This window comes from Colossoma macropomum, unplaced genomic scaffold, assembly GCF_904425465.1.
Source record: "Colossoma macropomum unplaced genomic scaffold, Colossoma_macropomum, whole genome shotgun sequence".
Classification (NCBI taxonomy): Eukaryota; Metazoa; Chordata; class Actinopteri; order Characiformes; family Serrasalmidae; genus Colossoma; species Colossoma macropomum.
The window spans coordinates 8,542,456-8,565,421 of NW_023494801.1; the positions used below are offsets into that span (position 1 = coordinate 8,542,456).

The 22,966-nt window shown below is 37.7% G+C and overlaps 1 protein-coding gene across 1 annotated transcript; it reads left to right on the forward strand.

Annotated features, from left to right (window-relative positions):
- Positions 1-192: 192 nt before the first annotated feature.
- Positions 193-6,098, forward strand: si:ch73-141c7.1 (coenzyme Q-binding protein COQ10 homolog, mitochondrial). Its single transcript, XM_036589945.1, has 5 exons — positions 193-398; positions 1,901-2,053; positions 2,258-2,450; positions 3,840-3,941; positions 5,266-6,098. The coding sequence occupies exons 1-5, from the start codon at positions 295-297 to the stop codon at positions 5,422-5,424; spliced, it is 711 nt and encodes a 236-aa protein (XP_036445838.1). The 5' UTR covers positions 193-294; the 3' UTR covers positions 5,425-6,098.
- Positions 6,099-22,966: the final 16,868 nt, after the last annotated feature.

The window sequence follows — 22,966 nt, forward strand, 5'->3', positions numbered from 1 at the left end:
ATTAACAGTGATTTCATTAATGAAATACCTCCAACTGTCAAATACGTGTATATATATATATATATATATATATATATATATATATATATATATATATATATAAAAAATGTATAGCCAATCGTAGTGAAGGGGGTGGGGCTTGTCGGAAAACAGGTGGGAAAATATCGCTTAGGCATCCGGCACTCTCCACAGCCTTCACCACTTGGAGCCGGCTGTGAGGAAATAAAGGAGCGGCTAGGGAACCACGCGTGTAGGAAACCTGTTCGCAGCTATAAAATCACTACAGCTGAATTAATGGCGACGAAGACCACCCCGTTCCTCCTCCGAGCTCTGGTGGAGATGACAGAGACTCAGTCGTACAACGTGCTGAGGAGAAATTCCAGCAAAAGCACCATCAGGTAAGAAGAGCTGATGTCTTCCTCACACCTGTCCTAGAAAGACTAAAATCGGTCAAAAATAGCGGTAATTGTAAAAAACAGAAACTAATAAAAAGCCACATTTTGCTCTGAAATGACCTTAAATAATTTACCTTGACTTTGGGTTAAATTTGAGTCGTTTTCAGGTTCTTCTGAGTTTATACTTTACAGTTATGGTTGTTATGCTTCTTAAACATATTAAACGTAAACGTACTGTATTGTGAGGGGGCAGCTGTGAGAGAGAGAGAGAGAGAGAGAGAGAGAGAGAGAGAAAACTTTCACAGGAATGTGAAGTCACGAGACGCCAGTGTTATTAGTGAAGAGAGAGAGAGAGATAGGGAGAGAGAAAGAGAGAGAGAGAGAGAGAGAGAGAGAGACAGAAAGAACTGTTTGAATTGAACTGAATTTTTAACTTATTAATGTCTATATTTGATTTTATTTTACTTCCTTTGGTGCATATGTTCTGTGAGCTAATCTGACCACAAATTTGATCGAACCACATGCATAAATTCAGTCTTTTTTTTGTCACATGAAACTTCTGATTTTTAAACAAAAACAATATAAAATCCAAATTTGACTGTGAATAAGAGTTTGACCATTTTATGTAGTCAAAGCAATTGAAACGGACACTGTTAGATGTGAATCTAAGAACATTTTAGACCAATCAGAAGAAGTTCTCTGGGAATTTTTTAGCATAATACTGTATGTAGTTGGACATGAAAGGGTTAATATCAGCTGGTTAATGTGAATATAAATTGGTTATTTTCAGTAGCAACTCAATAATAATGAACTGAATAATGAATATGAACTGGTTAATGTGATTATCTACTGGTTGACCTTGCGCAGCTTCAGAAGCGCTTTGCTTGTATAGCAGATAAAAGATCCTCCACAAGAAACATTTTTCAAACCATACTAGAATTTTCCGGTCTATCTCTCATTCTATATATATGCTGTTATGTTAGTCAGTAGAAACGGAAGATTTTTGGATTGTCGAGCACCACATCACGGCACCTGAATAAGGCTCAGGATGTTTGCTTTTACTGCCTGTGTAGAGCAGGTGCTTAGGTGCTTTTCAGACTGGTGTGTGATTTCACAGAAGTGATGGTCTGTCAGTACGTCCCTTCTTCACGAGAATGTGCTATTATAACAGTAAACATGCTGTTTGGTCTTATATCTCACCTGATGTTTTTAGTCATGGCATAATTTTATATTAAAATAAAATGTTAAATGCTTTTCACCTGTTTTTGCACGTATATCCCTATCCCAGAAGAACTCATTTATATTCACATTAACCAGTTCATACTAGATTTTAAAACCAGTTCATCTGACAGTGCTATTGCTTATTGTAGGTCTGCTGTATATGCTGTATATATTGTTCTACAGCCAAAAGTCTTTAACCCTATTGTGAAGCCCAAGAATCAGCCACTGTTGACTACCACACTGTACTTACTTGCTCTCTTTCTCTTCTACTGTTTCTCTGCCAGACATTTGAGCTCTTGTGGTATCTTAGCAACACAGCATGCCAGCTTGCCCCTCCCACCTGTGACATCACAGGCTGTGCCCACTCGGAACTTTATTAACCTGGCTGCCCCCCTTGTAGCACGGAGAATGGAGTACTCCGAGAACCGGACTATTGGGTGAGTGGACAGTCGCTTTCCCAAAGCCGAACCCTAAACCTAACCTTAACCAAAAAGAAACGGGTTTGCTCATTCAGTTTTAGGCAAATGAAACATATCTTTTTCTTTACAAAATGTCATTATAAACCATTTTGTTAGTGTTGATACTGTATGTTACCCGTATTTTTATATGGGTCAGAAAATCATCTCAATATTTGCTTACAGTTACTCAGCGGAGCAAATATACAACATAGTAGCCAACGTGGAGCACTACCAGCAGTTTGTGCCATGGTGCAAGAAGTCAAAGGTCATGAAGGGGCGGAACGGAGATGTGCAGGCACAGCTGGAAATCGGATTCCCCCCCATTGTTGAACGCTATGTCTCCGAGGTTACCGTCATCCCCAACCACCAAGTCAGAGTAAGTCCCATTACCATGATACTCATCCTGAGCCAGAAAGAAATTTGACCTAGCTTGGGATATTAGGGCTGTCACAAAGACGCTGTTGTCTGAACAAAACCTTGTATCTCCAAAATGGTAACTTCACAGGAGAAGGAATAACATACTTTACTTTTAATGTAAGTCAGTGGAACCAGACTTTTTTCAAGTCATTCTGTTTCTTTTGGTCCATTCATCATGAAATTTACACACAACATAAAGAACAACAGGCATTTCCAAATTATGTCAAAAACTGAAAAACAACAAAAATGTTGTTTGTTCCGACAACAGCGATATATACATATATATAAGGCCTTTGTTAAGACTATCATACAACCTACATAAACATTTATAAAGGCTTATTCCAACAAGTGTTAGTTGTCATAAAGGATGCTCCTCATGTAATTTCATCTTAGCAAGAATTATGAAATTATGAAAATGTATTATGACTGACGATTGTGGAATTAAGCCTTTATAAATGTCTGTATAGGTTTATGTCAGCTGTCATTAAACGCTCTGTCATGTAGCCTTATGAACGCTGCCCATCAGTAAAGTGTTAGTATTTAAGTCTTTTTAAGGGCATCTAAATTTTTGACATTTTTAAAGACTGTGCATGGTTTCTTATTGTTCAGGTCATTTCACTTTTATTCTTTGGCCTTTATAAAACAAAATATTTTATTAATCTTCAAAACAATCAGCAGATTCCTCAGTTACTAATATAAGTGATAGCGAGAGCCTTTTTATCAATTTATTTCCTTAGAACTTCATCACAGATCCTCCCCATAGGGACAGTTCTTGGTTGAGATTAGCATTTTGCTATGATTTGGCCTTTAAATGAGTGCACTGGTAAGGAAAGTGGCCGTATCAGAAGACTAGAGAAGGCACAGTACTGTTTTTTCTTTTTCAGTACTGATAGCAATAGTGCAAACTTGATTAGTGACAGAAAATCAATTAGTTTTAAAATAGCTAACACCATGACATCAGTGACACAGTATGTGCTGTTTCAGGATAGATTAATTACAAGATTAGATTGAATAAATTCCCTTTTCCCTCTGATATTTTCTGCTGACACATAGTAGTGGATTGGTGCCATCTCTACAGGACACATCACTGTGATCAGTATAGCCTGATCTAACGTAAGGCTGAGTAAAGTGGCATTAGGAAAGATACAGGATGTTAGTGTAGACAGGTTTGACTGAGTTAATTCATCACAGTGTCCGAGCAGCATAGGATAAGTGTAACCTCAAGGTCAAGGTCTACACTAGGCCATAAAATGTGATCCAAGGTTGGACCCAATCCCGTCTTTTGGCCTAGTCTGCTGTCTGCTGCCTTTTGTCGGGGGCTGAGTCTGACAGAGTGGGTGTGTTTCAGGCCGTGTGCACAGACGGATCGCTGTTCAGTCACCTCGAGACGGTCTGGCGGTTCACGCCTGCTTCTGGGAACCAGGGTGATTCCTGTAACGTGGAGTTCTACGTAAGTATTGCAATATTAAACACGGCGCTCTCTGCAATGGCACCAGCTCTTACTTGAGGTCATTATGTGAAGGAAAACGCACACGCATACTTCACCTGAACAGTTCTGATACAACTTTAACTCCCATTCCTGTTTCATTCTCTCAGAGATTAGTCTCCTAACTCCTAGTTAGAGATTAGAGCAGATTAAGGGGTTATTTATAACTCGCTCAGGTCTCCTTCCGCTGTTCCTCAAATATCCAGCAGTGGAGTCGAGTGGTGTAAGGGTTCCAGTGATGGTGGAAGCTCTGTGACCTGATTGTGAGTGGAGATTAGACACAGGAATGACTGGGAACAGGACACAAGCCTGGAGGGATTTGGCAGACAAGCTATTTATAGTCTCATTGATAAAATAGCAGCTGTAAAGAGAGAGCATGCTTGTAATTGAGGGACTGGAGGTAAAGGCAGGTGATTTGGCAAAAATATAGTATCATGATACTAAAAGATGTTTTCACAATACAAAATATTTAGTTTTTTTGAGGTTTGATAAATTGAAACAGGCAAAATGCACCAGTAGTGCAACATGTACAGCATGCTATAAAAATCCATACTCAAGATTTTTATTCATTGTTTCACAGTTATTGCTGCACTAAAATTAAACAGGACTAATTATGCAATGAAACATGCAGGTGGTCAGTGTTCTTTAAGTAATGTTGATATCCATAACAATTCTGCAAAAAGGCATCTGTGACCTAATTTGTCATAATAACGTTAATGGAATACAGGAACTAATAAATGTTAGCATTATAACATCACTTTCATAAGAATGTTACTGAGTCTCTAAAGAGATCTTTGCAAAGCATTCTCGTGTGCATGCAAAGGTTTCAGATTTAATTAAGGATCAGTAGTATATCATGCAACACCATTTTCCCCATTTTATTTTTTTACCATTTAAACTATAGGGGGTTAAATGTAAAAAATAAAAAATATTACATAATAGTACTTGATATGTATCACAGTGATCGATTTCTCTGAGGTTTGATGCAGTCGTATGCAAAAGTTTGGCTGCCCTAATCTAATTACATGTTTCATTGATTTTCTGAGTGAATAAGTTCACACATGCTCATGCTCTTAGCTAAGGACTTCTTCTCTTCTCTTAAAGCATAGTGATTGGTCTATCTTCCTCCCAGTTAAACAAAACATGACGTTTTTCAGACGTAGTAAAGTATTTCAGAGGTAGCTTAGTTACCTTGTGGATAATTGGACTGTATTACACTTTTAACAGATTTTTAGGCCACGTTCATAATGACTAACTGAACATTCATGCTCTCTCCTTCTCTGTCCAGGTGTCGTTTGAGTTCAGGTCACTGCTCCACTCTCAGCTAGCAACACTGTTCTTCGACGAGGTAGTTAAACAAATGGTCAACGCTTTTGAGACGCGAGCGGGAAAACTTTATGGCCCCCATAGCCATCCACAGGAGACCACCAAGAGGAGAGCGACCTGAGAACACTACTCAAAGACTTTTTACAAAAAAGACTTCCTTACAGTGCGACACAATCACTGTTCACAATCAGAGCCTTTAACTGTGGAGAAGAAGAAGACTGGTGCTTCTGTTTAGTCTCGTCCTGGACAGCGGACTCTAAACGCTGCTATACTCACAATGTGCACAAACTCAATGACAAAGGGAAATGAACAGGAGATAATATGGCTATTTATTCATTCACATGATTTAATTTATTTACTTGAATGTATTTATCGCAAATATACATTTTATATTTTGGGTAATTGTAATGTTAAGGATATAGAGAGAATAGTTTTCTTTGAAGTATAAGAATGTGTTTCTGTGTAAGACCAAGGAACAGCACTGAGCTGTTTCGCTGATTTTGAATGAGTTATTTTTTAAGCATAGCTGAGTTTCTTCTGGGTAATTGTTTTTATGTTGAACCAAAGTTTTTATATATTTCAGCCGATGACAGCAAGATTGATAAACCATATATTTTGTTATTAAGTTAGCACTAAGCTATGCAGCACACATTTTTTTTGTTTTTCTGCGACAAAAAGAACACTGATTTGGTAAAATCTGTTTTTTCTGTACCAGCTTGTAAAATCTTGAGCACTTTGACTACTTATTAAATTTTTGGAGTAAATATATTTAATAAAATTTTTTATTAAATTAAATTTGTTTGAAACTGTGTTGAGAGAGTAAAAATGGGACCTGTAACAGTCTGTCATGGATTAACATCTTTATCTACACTTGTGAGGTGTGAATAGGCCAGCAGTGAGTGAAGGGATTTGTTTCTCATATGTAGCATACTCAACATTTCCAAAAATATATTTTGTACATCATCTTAGTAGGACATGTCATAGTGTAGGGTATGTGTACACAACAATGGTCTGAAAATCATCTCAGCAGTCAGTCAGGTCCCAGGTGTAATATAAATACATATTAGAATGAATGTGTTTCAGAGTCAGACACCATGCTTTCATGTGTTTAATATCTAGTCAGAACAGCCATTGAGTATTAGTTATTCATTTTCAGCAGAAAATAATATGTTCAGCAAGAAATTCCACAGGTGCTTCAACAACTAAATGTAATGAGATTTTTCAGTATTTAGTGTGTCCACACAATACTGTCCATTCTTTTTGAGAGACTAACGTTCAGTTTTTCAAAATATTCTGCAGGGATGCACCATCTCCAAAGTTCAGTCTAAGAAGCATTTTCTGCTTTTCACGAACACCAGCAGCAGCTTAGTCTATTTGCTTTTCTCAGTACAAGGCTTTCGACAGCTACACATCCTTTCAGACTCAGTGTTGAGTCGTCTTCTCACAGTGGAAGGATGGACAAAAACACCTGTGGATGTTCTCAGATCTGAAGCAGCTTCATTTTCTCCTCTCTCTTAAAGATGAAAGCTATAAGTGCTGTTTATCTGAGGGGGACAGTTTTGGTGGTCTATTAGTCCTTGTACAGTTGTTAGGAGCCCCAGTTTCTCTCTCAAAGTTTTGGAATTGTATGGGTTTTCACTTATTTTCCTTTCACTTTCCATTCATTATGAAAGTGAATTATCTTCTAATATACTCAGAAATATCTCATTAAAAAGTGAATAATTAGTACTCAATGGCTGTTTCATATTAGTGCCCCTGCTTACCGTTGTACATGTACGTCTATTATTTACAGCTCACATTACAGGCAGAATATTGTGCTATGTTTAATAATATCTTTCTTATACAGTGAGTAATATAATTTTTTTATTTTTTTAGTGTGTATGGAATGCCGTCGCTAACTCCTCTGTTCCAACCTTGGATTTATCGATTTAAAGCAATGTTCATAGATTTTTCTTTAATAAACTGTTGTATTTAAGCAATTCAGTATCAGTTTCCCAACATGTTGGTATTGCACATCTGCTACACCAGCTCTGGGCTGTGTGTGTGTGTGTGTGTGTGTGTGTGTGTGTGTGTGTGTGTGTGTGTGAAGCCGGGGAAAGTTCCAAGAAACTCACATGACAGGAGAAAAAGTTATGTAAGCATTCCACCCACTTTGGGCCTTGAAAAGGCCACTCCCCCTTTTCTTCCACAGCCAATGCTTTTCTGGCCTGTGTGTGTGCCAGCGAATCAGGACTAGCTCCTGAACCTTTGACCCTCCTCCTCAGAATAACATTAAGACCATGTAGTCTCCAAAAATCCCTTTCATGGTCTGAGAACTGGAGGATTTCTTGGGATGTTCCATTGTTTTCATTTTCTACAGCCTGCTGATATTCTGATACAGTGATTCTAAGAATATTATAAACATTATAAATGGCTATTAAACTGAATATGAATGGCTGTATTGTTATTTTATTGTGCCTATTATATCATTAAGATCTTTGAATTTTAAATTCATATTTTATGAAGGTGTCACTTTATAACACTAGCAATATAAAGGGTTTATAAATAAATTTAAATTAGTTTATTATGTTTATTAATCAGGCCACAGTAAAATTAATAATAAGTAGTTACTACAGGAAAATGAGCAACAGTAACCTTACTTGCCAATAGTGAGCTTAACTATTAACTGTTAAAAGTTCAGCTCTTATTGGTTACTTATCTTACTTTGTCTTCTCCATCAGTCTGCGCTATACTTGTCAGCTTCATCAGATATTCATAGTCATCAGAAATAATAGCTCACTTTGCCCTTTTAACATGTGCTTTAACTGCTTATTAATCATTTTTAACTAATTTTAACCATTCATATTCCCTTCACTGGGGTAGTCTTTTTGTAAAGTGGTACTGAAATGAAAAGCAATTCTTTTCAACTTCAAGCACATTTATAATAGCAGTTATAATAGCTTAATATAATAAGTTATAATAGCTTAATAATTTTAATAGCATGTACAATAGGCAGGTGGCTTCTGAGTGTTTTGGGTCAGTGAGTTTTCTGTTTTTCTGTAAGTACAGAGAAATTATAGCTGATTATAGGTAAAAGGTGGCAGGTAATTATAGGTGTGTATTCCTTTAAACAACGTACAAAAGCAGAAATTCCTTGAATTTCAAATTCTGACAGAGTCTGTTTTTCTATGAACTATTCAGTGGTAGGGCAACAACAAAATGACGAAAGAGGACAAAAAAACACCATGTGGGCAGCACTGTGTATATCAATGACGTGATGTGTCATCATACATGTTGTTCCAGCATCAAGTCTCGTCAGATCACAGACCAGGTCCAAATGCCAAGTAAACACTTTCTCCAAAGCTTTTACAGCTTTGACAGACATTTAAATCTCATAAAAGACATTAGGTTTAAGAACTGAATAATAATAATAGGGTGCAATCAATGATACCAATGGCCTCATGACATACACTAGCATACAGAAAACTGCACTTTCTGCTAAAAGGTTATTATAAAAATGCCATATTTAAGCTTCAAAACATCAAAATATGTAAATTTGACTGGGGATGTTCACACTTTTTAATGCTAGTGTAAAGGCAGGGCACTGTAGGGCAAAAAATAAAAAATAAAATGTTATTTTTTCTCTGATTTATGACTATTTCACCACGATCAACATTATATAAAAACTTCACAGACACATGTAGGTTCACTGGTTGTTTAGGATAGTAAATAAAATGGCTATATTTGTCTTGCAGACTTTGCAACCCTGGTCTAAAGAAAGCCAAGATGGTAGGTTTCCATACAGTTAACTATTTCACTGCAGTCTTTTGGATGCTGCTGAGGTCTTGGCTGTGAGACAGGAGATGGAGTCTGTGAGAGAGAGCCTAAAGCTGGAGGAGAAATCTGGAGGCTCATTTTCTGCCTATTTTCTCCAGAGTGGAAGACACCATCTTAGGTAAGTCTATACCTTTTATCATGATGTTCAATGAGCTCTCTGGTGCACTAGGCACTTCAACCTGGAGATACCCATAAGTGGCCAGAGTCTCCTTAAAAAAGCTTCATTATCCCAAAAGGTGCTGACCTAAGCTCCCTGTAGAGCAGAGAAGGAAATGTTCTAGGCAATGCAAAGTTCATAATAATAAAAAAAGAAATAGCAGGCGTGGTGCAAACTATGCTAAAGCAGCTTAGTGAATCATGTTTGATAACAATGGTTTTATTGCTGATCAGATAGATTGTATGAGCATTAAAAGTTGGCATGTTTAAGACATACTTTCCATTAACTCATTCACTGAAATGCAGATTCTCGGCATGAACTTTCCTCTTCAGAAGATTTGACCATCATAATGCTAATTTCATTGACATGAAGTTGAAGTCAACTATTCACCTGCCACTTGTTCAAATTTTAACGTTCCACCTTAAATGGTGCAGCAGTTCTGACGCCTAAGGTCAACTGCTGCTACTAGAAATTCTCTATACTCACGTTTGTCGGGTTTCTTGTCGCTTGTGCTGCCGTCTTGCCAGTTTTCTTTTTTCCCATAACACTCGGAGTGTGTCTCTAAAAACCTCCGTTTGGAAGGCCATGTAGCCCTAACACTTCGCCCCACCCCTCTATCTCAACAAAAATTGGGGCTCTCAACCCCTAGACATGCACTTGCAAAACAGAGGGATAACAGCTAAGCGGTAGAGGCAAGGGGTGAACTGGGATTGGGTCTTAGTGTTTCAGGCCTTTTACTTCATATACAAGTAACTGTGTCACTATGAATATGAACACAACATGTTCAAGAGATCCTGATGGTGTAGGTTTATGAGAGCTTCCTGGCAGCATTTGGATATTGAACTTGTGAAATACTGAAATTGTGAAATATTGAATTATGGAGTCTGATGTCCTGCAAGTCAAAGCCTTTTGTATGTTGCAAGACGCCACCTTTACTGTGTTAGAAATGAGGTATTATTGTCCCCTGCTGGCTTGGCACACTTTTGTGAGCATTTCTGAGCTGTTTTTATTGTCTTGTGTGGGTGGAGAGATTTTTGAAAATGCAGTTTATATGGATGAAGATTTTTTTGAAAACAGAAAACAAGAATTCTTATAGCCCCTATTAACACTTTTTTATAACTCAAGACCATCAGCCTGTATCTTCTAATGAATCACTTGCTGGGATTTTACAAACTGCAAGTGACATGATGTTGTAACGGTGCCATTAAGGCTGATATATGTAACTGACTCTGTTTTGTTTGGCTGCCCTGTATTGCACCTCATCCAAAAAGCAATCCAGGCTGAAATCTACAGATCAAAATCAAGTTAGGACTGAACTCTTCAGGGAAGGCCATTGCAGCCATTTCAGGGAAGTTAGAAAAAACTTCAGCCATTCTTTTTGGATATTTGGATATTTTGGACGTGCAATGGCCTGTTTGCCTCCTGACAGCCAGAATCAGCAAATGATTTAAACATTTCTCCCCACCTGAACAACTCTGGTACAGACTGTCTGTAGTAACAACACTCCACAACACTTTAGCATCAATAGGCAGCCCCATGTAAATGTACATTTACAATGCAATTTGTGCCATATATGAACCGTACATCATATATTTTACTCATTGTGCTTTACTCTGAGGAGTAAAACACAATGTGATTGGAATGTTCACATTATTCACATAGTAGAGTAAAACCAGTTCAAATAAGCAAGGACAGTTCGATTTTCCATGAAAAGTCACTGGAGGACTGTCTTAACACTATAACGTAGCTGAAATATGTTAGGCTGCATTTCATGTGACCAGGGATGGGCAATCCCACTCCTGCACAGCATCATGTGTTCTCTGCTGTACACCTGGTTGAGCTCGTCAAGGACTTTACAGTTAGTTGACAAGGAGAATCGGACGTGTTGGAGCACCAAACCATTCAGAGCTGCAGCACACAAGGACAAAAAGTGCCCTGTCTTGAACTCGGATCATCCCTGATCGCTGGCATGCCTGTCAGCAAAGACATAAAGCAGAAACACCCATGTATATCCACACACAGTCACACACACACACACACTCACACACACATTCACACACACACATTTGGTTTGCAGGGATTATGAGAGAAGGCAGTTATTTGATACATGACACTCGTGATTTTGAAGGTTGGCCTCGGCATCCCTCTCATTGCTGCTATTTATGCCTGAAGTGATATGATATACATGTTGTACTCGGTGGGACTTCCATCCTTCTGAAAGACATAGTGTTGTGTTGAGGGCAGAAAGAAGGACACGTTTTGCTGTTTAAGATCTGATACAGCCTGTTTTATTGTAACTGGCCATAAACTAGTACACTCTGTACTAAGGTACAAAACTAGCACTATTCAGTACGTATTCAGTCCCCTCAGTTAGAGAACATATTTGTACCATATTCTATTGAAATGACATATTTTTAAGTTGTATTTTTCAGTGACAAATGTATGCAAAGGACACAGTGGGACCTTAAAGGCACTGTTGTACCTTTGAGGGTACATTTACTTAAGTACTTAACTGTACTTACTACAGTTTTAGGGATTTAGTAAACAATCCAGAGCAACTTGCAGTGGTAGGTGAGTGCAGTATTCGGAGACATGCTCAACTACTTTCATTCTTACATCCTGCACGGATGGGGTCTGAACCTCAATCATCTGTATGCAGGGTGATTATGTCACCCACTGCACCATTCTTGGCACCTGATTGACACAGCGATAAAACCTTGCACAGTTTTTACCAACGTGTGACGACCAAAGCTGGTAGAATTTGTCTATAAATGCACATTTAACATCAGAGATACAAGTTGATTGAATAGTTCTAGTTTCAGTTAAAGCTCGTTATCACATTATTGTTAATCTGATGAAGGAAATAAAACCCATGAAACCAACAAAAACAATGCTTTAAAGTATTACTTACTAATACTTAGTACATTTTACACTCATCAAAGCATATTAAGAGCAGGTTTTGCCTAAACAATGATTGACACTGTTTCAAACAGTACTAAAGGTACTTGTTACTTCAACACTTTGCACGTTGTGGCATCTGAAGCTTCTGTCTGTGACGGAAATGTCATAGCCATTCTTTGAATTTCCAAATTCACATGGCACACAACTCACGTTTGGGTCATCCTAAAATAATCCTATCCTAAAATAAACTTTGAAACAATTTTGAAAGTGTCTAATATGTCAAAATAGTGTCATATTTGTTCAAACATAATGGCATATTTCCTTGACTTTTCATGTAGCCATTATTCGGACATACTCATAAGTCAAAATGTCAAATAATTGAAAATAATTAATTAATTAAAGTCACATTTTCATATCAGAGAACTGAAAATACCTTTTTTTCTCCTATTTGGAGGAAACAAACAGTAAGTAAGTATGTAAGCCAAACACATGGTTATTTTGCTCTAGTCATAGGATAATTAAGATGCAGCACCTGTAGTCATTTGCATGAAAGTTCTTAAGATGCTAAACTAGCCACCCCCACCAGCACACTGTCAGTAATTAGTGGCTCTTTTAGTAAATCTGTCCTTTACTGTCTTATAAGCCATGTTTCACAGGCGTGAGATTTATAGAATTGGTATTTAACTGTCGGTTCTGCATAAATCATGTATCTAGGCATGAATCACATTATTAAAAAAAAAAAAACATATTATATAAGCTTTCTACTGCAAAGTTTCAGACCCATAACAATAAGCAGAAATGGACTAGCTTTGCTCAAAGGTGATCAATAAACAATCAATTTATGAGCACAAAGTACCAAAAGTAATACTTTCTAATGCACAATAAACAATACTTTATTGCAGATCATCCAAATGGACGCCAAAGAAAGCCTAAGCAAATGCAATCTGATTGGACAAGCTGCAATAAAGTTTTTTTGTATTAAAGGGGTTTTACTTTTATATACCAGTTTCCTTCAACTGATGCTTTAAACTATTTTTAAGCAACTGACCTGTGTGAACCTCTTGGCCTGTAAAAATAAAGGCCCTCCACCCTCTCTATCTGTTTCTAAACAGCCTGTGTGTAAAATAGTCATGGCACACATTCCTCTTTCTTGGCCAACTTCTAGTATCACTTAAGGGTTGATAGTTGATGTGTTGTGAAGTGAAGGGTGCTGCTCACTGTTGCTATTCTGATACTCGGTACACTGAGAGATGAGACATCTGCACGTCTCACACTGGTTTGAACCACCCGATGAAGCTCTGCACGAGGACGTATGGCAAAGCACAGCAAATCTCACTACTTTAAAGGTAATTAAATTTAACTGAGGATTGGGTTACTACAATCCTACTGAATTCAGTCAGTGAAATAGGCAACGACAGCATAAGAAAAATACTACAGCATAGAAAAGTACCACCACTACTACTACTATTACTAATAAAAATGATATTAGAGTTGTGTTTATAAGCACATTTCAAGTCCATCCATGCACATTGTGCAATAAGACAATATTCAGTTTATACTAAGACCTTCAGCAACATCAAAAAACTGTAATCAGATACAGTGGTATGCAAACATTTGGGCACCCCAGATCAAATTACATATTTTGAAAAATAAGTGAATACATCCTCTACAGAGGACACACTTCTGCACATCTTAATGCACAACTACTGTTTATTTGCTTAATTTAACAAATTGGGGAAACAAACTTAACATGAAATGATGCCTGTGCTACGGCACATTTCATATTTGTTATGGCAAATTTTATATTTTATGGGTTTTTTTCCACCTACGATGGACTGAAGACCTGTCTAGGGTGTATCCTGCCCTCCGCCCAATGACCGCTGGGGTAGGCTCCAGCACCTCACGCCCGACTACCCTCCTCCCGTGCGACCCAGAAGGATAAGCGGTTTAGAAAATGTGTAAGTTTTTTCCTAATATGTAAAGCCCAGCAATTAAATACACTTTGTGCACTAGAATTTATTTTATTTATAAACTCAAAACCACCTGTCATTTAACCTAAACACTGTGCTCTTAAAGGAGCACTCTGGCCAAAATTGAAAATGTAACCATCGCTACATTTGTTGTATAAACATACCTACTCACCTCTTAAGCAGTGCTATAGTAGTATCTAGAGTGACTTTCCAGTTTAAACACTATGAAAATCCCCTTCTGATGATGTATTTTGGAAGTGGAAGAAAAAACTACAAGTGCTTTGTGTTGGACACTTAAGAGAGGGCTGTTTGAAATGTTTCATTTTGGTTTGAGCTGGTGGCTAACATTACTGCTTGGAAGCTGAATATCACGCCTGTATTTATCAGTGTACTATTAATTACTGAATTAATGAGTGCATATACATGCACTGAATAATCCGATCATTCAAATTGTCATGCAAACACCATACTCCGATCTAGAAATCCGATTAAGAAATCTGATAAAGAGAGCTGGATTTTAGCTCAGTAATCAGATTTCTCAGTGCATGTATACTCGAACTCCGATTTCTGTCGGATTTCTCAGTCTGTGCATGCGCAAGATCAGACAGCGGATGTCGCGAGATAGCAGCAAAACACTTTTGAAGAGGCGCTAAAACCAAACACGAAATAAAGGATTTAAATATTCTTCATCTTCTAAATGATTTTAAAAAAAGCCACGGCATGAAGTTTGAGTTTTACGTTATGTTTACGTCACCTCTTCTTCTGTGTGTTTATTGGCTGGTAGCAAAGCAGAAATCTGATTTAACTGCCTGACTCATGCAGATGCAGAGTTTCTCATTATCTGATTACTCAAGTGCATGTAAACGTGTTGATTGGATTACTGACAAAATCTGATTTTCTGCAGTTATCGGATTATTAAGTGCATGTAAACGCACTCAGTGTCAACACTAGCAGTCAGGATTTCTTTAAGCCTGTGAGGGATTCACAATTTTGTATGGTTGTACAACATATTTACACAATGCATGCTGGGTAGTGTAGTGAGAGAACAATGATGGATGAAAACACAATAAAAGGATACAAAATCGTGAATTCTGTCAAAGCGATGAGGCTGAAGGATGCAATGCTGCGCTACAGAATATTACACAATGCGACAAACAACATATTAAAAGCTATCCGGATTGCCCATTTAAGTCTCATTTGGTGCGTCGGCTATTTTAAATATCTAGACTGCAGTGAATACTTTGGGCAACCAGTGCGCACCATTTGGCAATTCTGTTTTCAGTGGTTCTAGCACATCATCTGAGTATTAACAGTACACCACTGTTACACTTCCCACTGTTTACTCACACTAAAAGTGACTAGAACACTACAGAAGCCCTCAGTTTGAGACACCACAGTTCTCTTTTAAGACAATAGCATGTAATTATCCCCCTACAAAGCAAAGTCGCTTGTCAGGACAGTCAGTAGCTAAACCAGGTGTGACTGAGGTGATACTTATTGCTGTTCCTGCAGATCTACCACCCTGCTACGTTTACTAAGCCTGACAGCTTTACATAATTTACATAAATCGAGCTTCATATGAATATTAGGATCATCTTGGTGTGGTAGAATGTGGTTGAACAGGGAGGCAATAGGAGCAGATATGGGCTCAAAGCTGCAGACTCTCTGCGTTTCCCAGCTCCAGACCTGTCCTCTATCTAAAAGATCCTGATTGTAGAGGACAATCTTGTAGAAGTAAATCTAGGAGGTATTTCACAGAGCAGGATTTCTCAGTGAACTGGTTAACTTAAACCCAAAGTGAGGATTATCTGATATGAATGTGCCTTTGTGTATTGGACAGGCTTGACGTTTGGCTTAAAGGAGAATTCCTCAGATTTTTCAACAGTTCTGTACAATGCGGTTGGATGTTAAACAGTGCGTTGTAGAGAAACTTGCAGACTCAGATTGCTTTAGTGTTGGTGATAAGAACGAGGAGTTGCAATGTCTACAACACAAATATAACCATTTTAGTTACTATCCAAAATGGCAAGTGAGCCTTAAACATATATCTTCTGAGCTTTTATATGAAATGCTGATAATCATAAGAGTGCTCCGAATGTTTTTCCATTTTGCCTTACAACATCCTGCATTTATCTTTTCACTTTTCATGCATTTAAAAAATACATTTAGACCAAAACCTTAAAAGCTAAAAAGCCAAAAGCAAATATTTCAGATTTAATTATGCAGAAATTTTGAGAATTTGTTAGAATTCCCCTTTATGTTATCTTTAGAGGTTCACCTCCACAAGACCTTGATCATCAGCTGATGATAAGACTCGGGTGCAGAGAAAACCCACAAGTGTAGGTAGACTATAAGACTGGAGCTGGGAAACACTTAAGAACTCGGACAGTGTCAATTTACATTCAGATGCTTTAGAGTACGTAAAAGCATGAAGGGCCAGTTTGCTAGACCCAGATTAAGCCTAAACCAAGACTAAGATTGGGATATTTGCCATAAGCACAACAGTTTAGTCCAAAATTAAGGTTTTCACGTTTACAAATGTTCATATCATGCTGTAATAAACTATAAATGGTAGTTCGTTTCCTCAGACCCTGCATATAAGTAGACATTCATCTCTTTTAGTTTCCTTCACATTGGCTCCTTTATAAATTACTCTTTTATTCTTTATTTTATTTGAATTTTACTTCATTTAGTTACGTCCTTAATATCTTTTGAATATTTGTTATAGTCTGTGTGCTTGTCTGGTCTGTTTAGTACGTCATAAACGTGTGCACCAAGACAACTTCCTTATATATGTAATATACAGTGAAATGAAGAAGTAAGTAATAAGATCTAACATTATAAAAACATTCAACATATTTGGACATATAGGATGTCTATCCAGTCTTCATTTAAACAATGTTGATAGATAAAGGTGATATAATTTAACAATTTAAAATCAACATTTTTGTCATTATTTATATAACAGAAATAAATATAAATGCAATGTTCTATTGTGGAAAAAGCAAATTCACCACTACATTTATGTCAAACTGAAATCAGGTGTATCTGATCAGGCACTAAAAATTAGACCAGTGTTAGAAAATATCTTGGAGGAACCATCTTATTTAAACCTCAGATATCTGGTCTGGTTTGCTCTTTGTTATTGGAGTGTGTGGTATCATCATGTCTAGATCAGAAAACCTCTCTTAGGCCTTGAGAAAGAAGGTTGTAGATCCATCATTCATGCGGAGAACATTTATAAGCACTGCCATCCTGTCCAGACCAGACCACCCCTGCAAATTTAACCTGGGAGCAGACCATAACATGCTAAAAGAAGTCTCTAAGAACCTTTGTTGTCTAAAAAGACCACCAGGGCAAGACTAAAGTTTGCTAATCAATTTTTGGCAAGGACCAGGGCTTCTGGAACAATGTGCTATGGTTGAGTCAAGAGTTGTTTGGTAACAGTAATAGAAGCCACATTTGGCGAAAACCAAAGACAGGATTTGATCAGAAGAACCTCAAACCAACTGTAAAGCATGGAGGTGAAAAGGGTATGGTTTAGGGCTGCTCTGCTGCCTCAGGGCCTGGCCAACTTGCACTCATATAATCGACTATCAATTCTCTTTCATATCAGAGAGACCCCTCAAACATTGCACAGGTAAAAGAATTCTGCATGAAGATGTGGGCAAAAATGACGTCAAGTATATGTCAGAAAGTGGTACACAATGCCTACAAAACTGTAGGAAATGCTCACATAAAGTTGTTTCGGTCAAAGGGGCAATACCATTTACTGGACGACATCGTAATTATATTTTTGGATTTATTTATATTGTGGACACCATAGATGAAAGGGTTAAACCACTGAAAGTCTCAGCATCTACAGGTATTTGTTCCAAACCTCCACAAAACACAAAAAAGAACCAAAACTCTTTGGTGCATAGCAAGAACAAACACACGCAAACATTTAGGCCTTTGAAGGATTAAGTTGCTTTAGCCTGACCAGATATTTGTCAAATAACAATGCAGACAACTGTATGCCCTGGTGGCAGTGCTGTAAACAGAGCCAGTTCACTTCTAAATGGTTTCACATTTTTACACATAGCAACAACAAAGGCAACCATCTCACAAATTAGTAACATTTCTAAGGAAGTGGTAGCTTGGATACCTTTATACCTGCTTGCACAACCTTGCAGTTAGAGGCCATAAAGAATAAGTGAAGGAGTTTTTACAATATATGCAATAGATACCTCAGAATGATTTAACTGAAGCTTGTCTTTGCATTTGCTTTGTAAATTGCCATCTATTAGTATCTGATCAGAATATGAAGTTTAACTACAGTCTTAAGAAAGTTCTTGTTTTTTTGCTTTATTTATAATGTATTCTTTTAGGTTTTTATCATTTAGTTGCTTTTAATGTTGTTATACTGAACGACGGTAGGCTTTTTTTCTCTAGATGAGTGGTATTTAATATATTTCACTATAACATATGATTAACAGATAAGTTGGTATGTGAACATCATATATTAATTGAAAAAGAAAACACTCTCTTCATTTAAACAATGTAATGCAATGCAAGTAAATGAAATTAAATACTTAATTTGACCCAGTTTAAGACCAGCTATTTCATATCGTTGACCCAGGGTTGGCCTGGGAAAGTGAAACTAGACCAAGGGACACACTGTAGGCACAGTGAACTTAGGTACTTTGGTCTACACGTCTACACTCAAGGAGGAGCTAGAGAGAATGGGGAGTGATTTGAAATGGCCTGTAGTAAATGACTGCTCGAATAGCACCGCTAAATCTACACATTCAGTTTATCAGTTGCTCAGGACAGATAATCTTTTAAAAACAATACAATGTAATGTAAATATTAGTCAAGGTGGAGCAGAAACCTAAATTTAATTTGTTCTATTTTAACACTATGAACAAAGCTGTACCATTTAGGTTTTTTAACAGAGTCTATCATCACAGTCATAACCCAAGGTCATGTCTCTGAAGCGCTAACCAGGAGTGGCCAGAGTAGCCTAAACCCATACTTATGCAACCCTATTGTTACTCCTGCTGAATAATGAAGTAAAATTACCTTTCCTCACTTTTTATTTTGACCCAATTTTCTCCCCAATTTAGTTTTTGTCAATTCCACCCATTAGCTAGGCCTCCCTGAAATACACGATGCTACCAAGCTGGGAGGGTGAAGGCTCATGCTTCCTCTGAGACAAAGTGGCACACCGGACAGCTCAACACGCTTGAATGAGAATGCTAACTGCCAATGCTGTTATATCAGCCTACAGACACCTGTATTGGATAGCAGCATGTTGAGTGAACGGGGGAGAGGGAGGCAATCCAACCCACTCAGAGACAGACATGATAATATGCTTTCTAGGACTCCTGGCCACTGACGGCTGTGGTGTAAAAGTACCCTTTGTAAAAATGATTTTTATTAAAAAAAGAGCGTCCAAGAGGTTTGGCTTTCAGCAGTAAATTGTAAGCATATAGCAATATGGGTATGATCATAAAACACATGTTCTGTTAATTTGAGGGGAAAAAATAATAATAATAATACTAATTCAAATAAAAATACAGTTATTTCATGCACAGTTACTGAATAATTTGCCTTATGATTTGATCATGTGAACTCAGATGGAAAAACCAAAATATTCCCTGGTCAATAAGAGGTTAATTAAGTTGACAAAGCACACACCAATCAAAATTTTACTAGAGTATGTAATTCTGGAGCTTTTCTATTGGTACACTGATCATGAAGCTGGCTTTTTCAAATGATGTAAAAGGAAAACCAAAAGAACTGGAGCTACAGCGATTATATATTTAATGCTCTGTCAGGCTTTTTCCAATCCTGTTTTGACCTAATGACACTTCTGTATGCCTGGATGCAAAGAAACCTACACGGTGTCGCACCTTCTTTATTTCCTCAATTCCCTCACATCAAGGCTGCCATCTACAGGACAAAGTGAGCGCAGGCAGGGCCGTAACTAGGATCAAAATTTTAGTGAGATCCATTTTGCAAAAATGTGACCTACATCACATAGTGAATAAACTAACTGCCGTTTATGAGTATTACACCAACCGTGAGTTTCTCCTTCACCAAATCATTACTCCTTTTTATACCCATCCATAACTGTTATGTACCTTTTCCTTTCATTTGTTCCTTCCCTGTCCCCGCTACTCTTCCATGAATTGCTACAGCTGTTTCAAACACTAATTTGACTCCTACCCTGTTATTTATTCAATCATTTAACTATTCATGTATGTTTCTTTTTTTTTAGCTGTGTTGAAACCTAAACTAAATCAAGCGAGTGTTTCAAATTGATTTTAGTTCACTAAAAAAGCACACATTAAACGTTACAAAAGGCTGACTACATCAAACCCCTGAAAACGGGAGCCAATGAGACAAAATACAGTCTAATGTGCTGATTTCTTATTAATGTTAGCTACATGATGCTATACCACCAACCCTGATAGCAAGAGTACAGTGGACCACTGTCAGCCCTCTGATGGCAGAGCTGGTGGTCCACTGGTGTTTTGCTCAGTGTTTTCTATGTGACCCACCGACGGTTGAGCAGTGTTAGACAAAAATTCCACTTGTCAAGGTTCATTTTCCACTCACAGTCCAATTTACTGATTTTCCCTTCCTTCCTTTCTCTAGTTATACTTTGTAAATTAGTTTAGTAAATAATTTTAATCAAGCGCAGTGTCAGCAACATTTTCTAGAACATCATTTTATATCAGGCCTAGTCATTTTTTTTTCTCTCGGTTGTTTGTAAAATTTGTGTAAGTTTATTTTCTAAAATAAGTCTCTGTGCATTTAAAATCTGTTTGAGGAGATTAAAAACTAGTTAGAGCTTGTATACAGGACAGTAATCTGGGTGGTCTGAGGGTGGTCCAACAGTGGCAAACAGCCAGTGGACCAACATATGCTTGCTGTCTGGGAATATGCTGGTTAATAGTAAACTTTCTCATGCTGGCTGCAGTATGTTATGAGTAGGTAACACAGTACAGCTTTAATTTCTCATATAATCTCTAATATAGCCAACTACAGAGCCTGTAGCCTAAACTGAGCAGCTACTGGAACTAGACCAAAGCATGCTGGCTTAGCCAGGGGCATTACGAACAGTCCAAACAAATAATGAAACACAGGGTTTGCATTTTACAATCTTAATGTGTTGATTGCGCTCATAGACCTTTAGCTACATACATGTTTACCACAGCGATGATGTTAGCCTACAGCATGTGTGCTGCATGCCTGAACATCTCAAGAAGTCAAAGTTACTCTGTGACTCAGGGCAGCACAGCGTCTACTACAGAGATAAACAGAGCGGTCAGTTCTCTATAGACCACTGTAGTCGTGTCGTCATTCTGTAGTCGGCGCTGTGCTCTTATTCCCATATTAGGAACTCCGGGTCTAAGCTCCATTTCTCCATGGGCAGAATGAATAGGGTTTTCTAAAAATCACCTCTATTGCACTCTGTGTTAAACAAACATGTTCAGAACCCGATACGTTTTGTCCTATGAACTTTCTTCTCTCAAATACCACTGGATCATCCAAAGTACGAGGGTGCACTGAATTCACGTCATTAGACTGGCAGCCTCTTTAACCTCTTATTCCCCAGGGTATATTTTGTTTATTCCATCTGAATTTACATGCTTAAATCTCCGTAAGGCAAATTATTCAGTAACTGCATGAAATAAATGTAAATTTTTATTTTAATTTTTTTTTGGTAAAAGCTCAGAACAGAACATGTGTTTTATGATCATACACATATTGCTATAGGCTTACAATTTACTGCTGAAAGCCAAAAATCTTAGACACTCTTTCTATTGTTTTATAAAAAATATTTTTTACAGAGCAGATCACTGAAGAGACGCCATCTGTTTATAGTTTATAGCCAAGATTTGTGGAAAAATTGGTTGACTTTCAGTAGACAAAAAAAAAAAATCGTGTTTCTTTTATTATAAAGACGTAAAATTACATTACGCATCTATTTGACTGGAAAGAAGACAGTTACAGCTCTCATATGACACCCACCTTTTGAATGTAGCTTATGAAATATGAAAGTTATGAAGAATATGATGAAGTGTGTTTTGGAACGACCGGTGGTCTCAAGGAGTTGAAAAGCACGCTTTGTCAGTGTACATTTCCATGTACAGACTGAGGGCAGATGAAAAGAAGTCCTAATTATAAATATCCTAATTATTATTTTAATGCTGGCAACATTTTTCTGAGGACATTCGCCAGCTTTTTGTTTAACTTTTCCTGTTCCACCTTAAATGGTGCAGCATTCACATTCTGAACTTCTGCACCATTTAAGGTGGAACAGGAAAATTTTGACAAGCAGCCGCCGAAAAAGAAGCTGACTTCAGCTTCATGGAGGGTTGAAAGGCCTGATATGAGGAGGTTTCTCTATTTTCACTTAACAGCTGAGTAACATTAACTTATTTTTGCTGATTCACAGAACAGACAGGTCAGTATTTTGTCTTGTTTGCTCATGTTTGTGATGGCTACTCACAGCAGCTGCACCATTTAAGGTGGAACGGGAATATTCAGTAGTTACGTTGCTTTTTTTCACACTGAAGCTAATAAAACCCGTTAGAAACCTCAGAGGACCTCACAAACATTAACACATTCACAACATCACAGGTGCTGATTACTGAAGTAATTGCAGACAGCAGCAGTTGCTAAGCAGTGAGTAGTGGGTTGAGGAAAAGAAGGTGGAGCTTGTAAGTAAGTGACCCTTATTAGTCCCACAACAGGGAAATTTCACCTCCGCATTTAACCCATCAGTGCAGTGAAACACCACATACACACTAGTGAACACACAC

Excerpts from the sequence above, each read along its gene's own strand:
- si:ch73-141c7.1 (XM_036589945.1), top strand. The coding sequence starts at position 295 with ATGGCGACGAAGACCACCCCGTTCCTCCTCCGAGCTCTGGTGGAGATG. Across the intron at positions 399-1,900 it reads TCCAGCAAAAGCACCATCAG|ACATTTGAGCTCTTGTGGTA; the intron begins GTAAGAAGAGCT and ends TTTCTCTGCCAG. Across the intron at positions 3,942-5,265 it reads CCTGTAACGTGGAGTTCTAC|GTGTCGTTTGAGTTCAGGTC; the intron begins GTAAGTATTGCA and ends TTCTCTGTCCAG.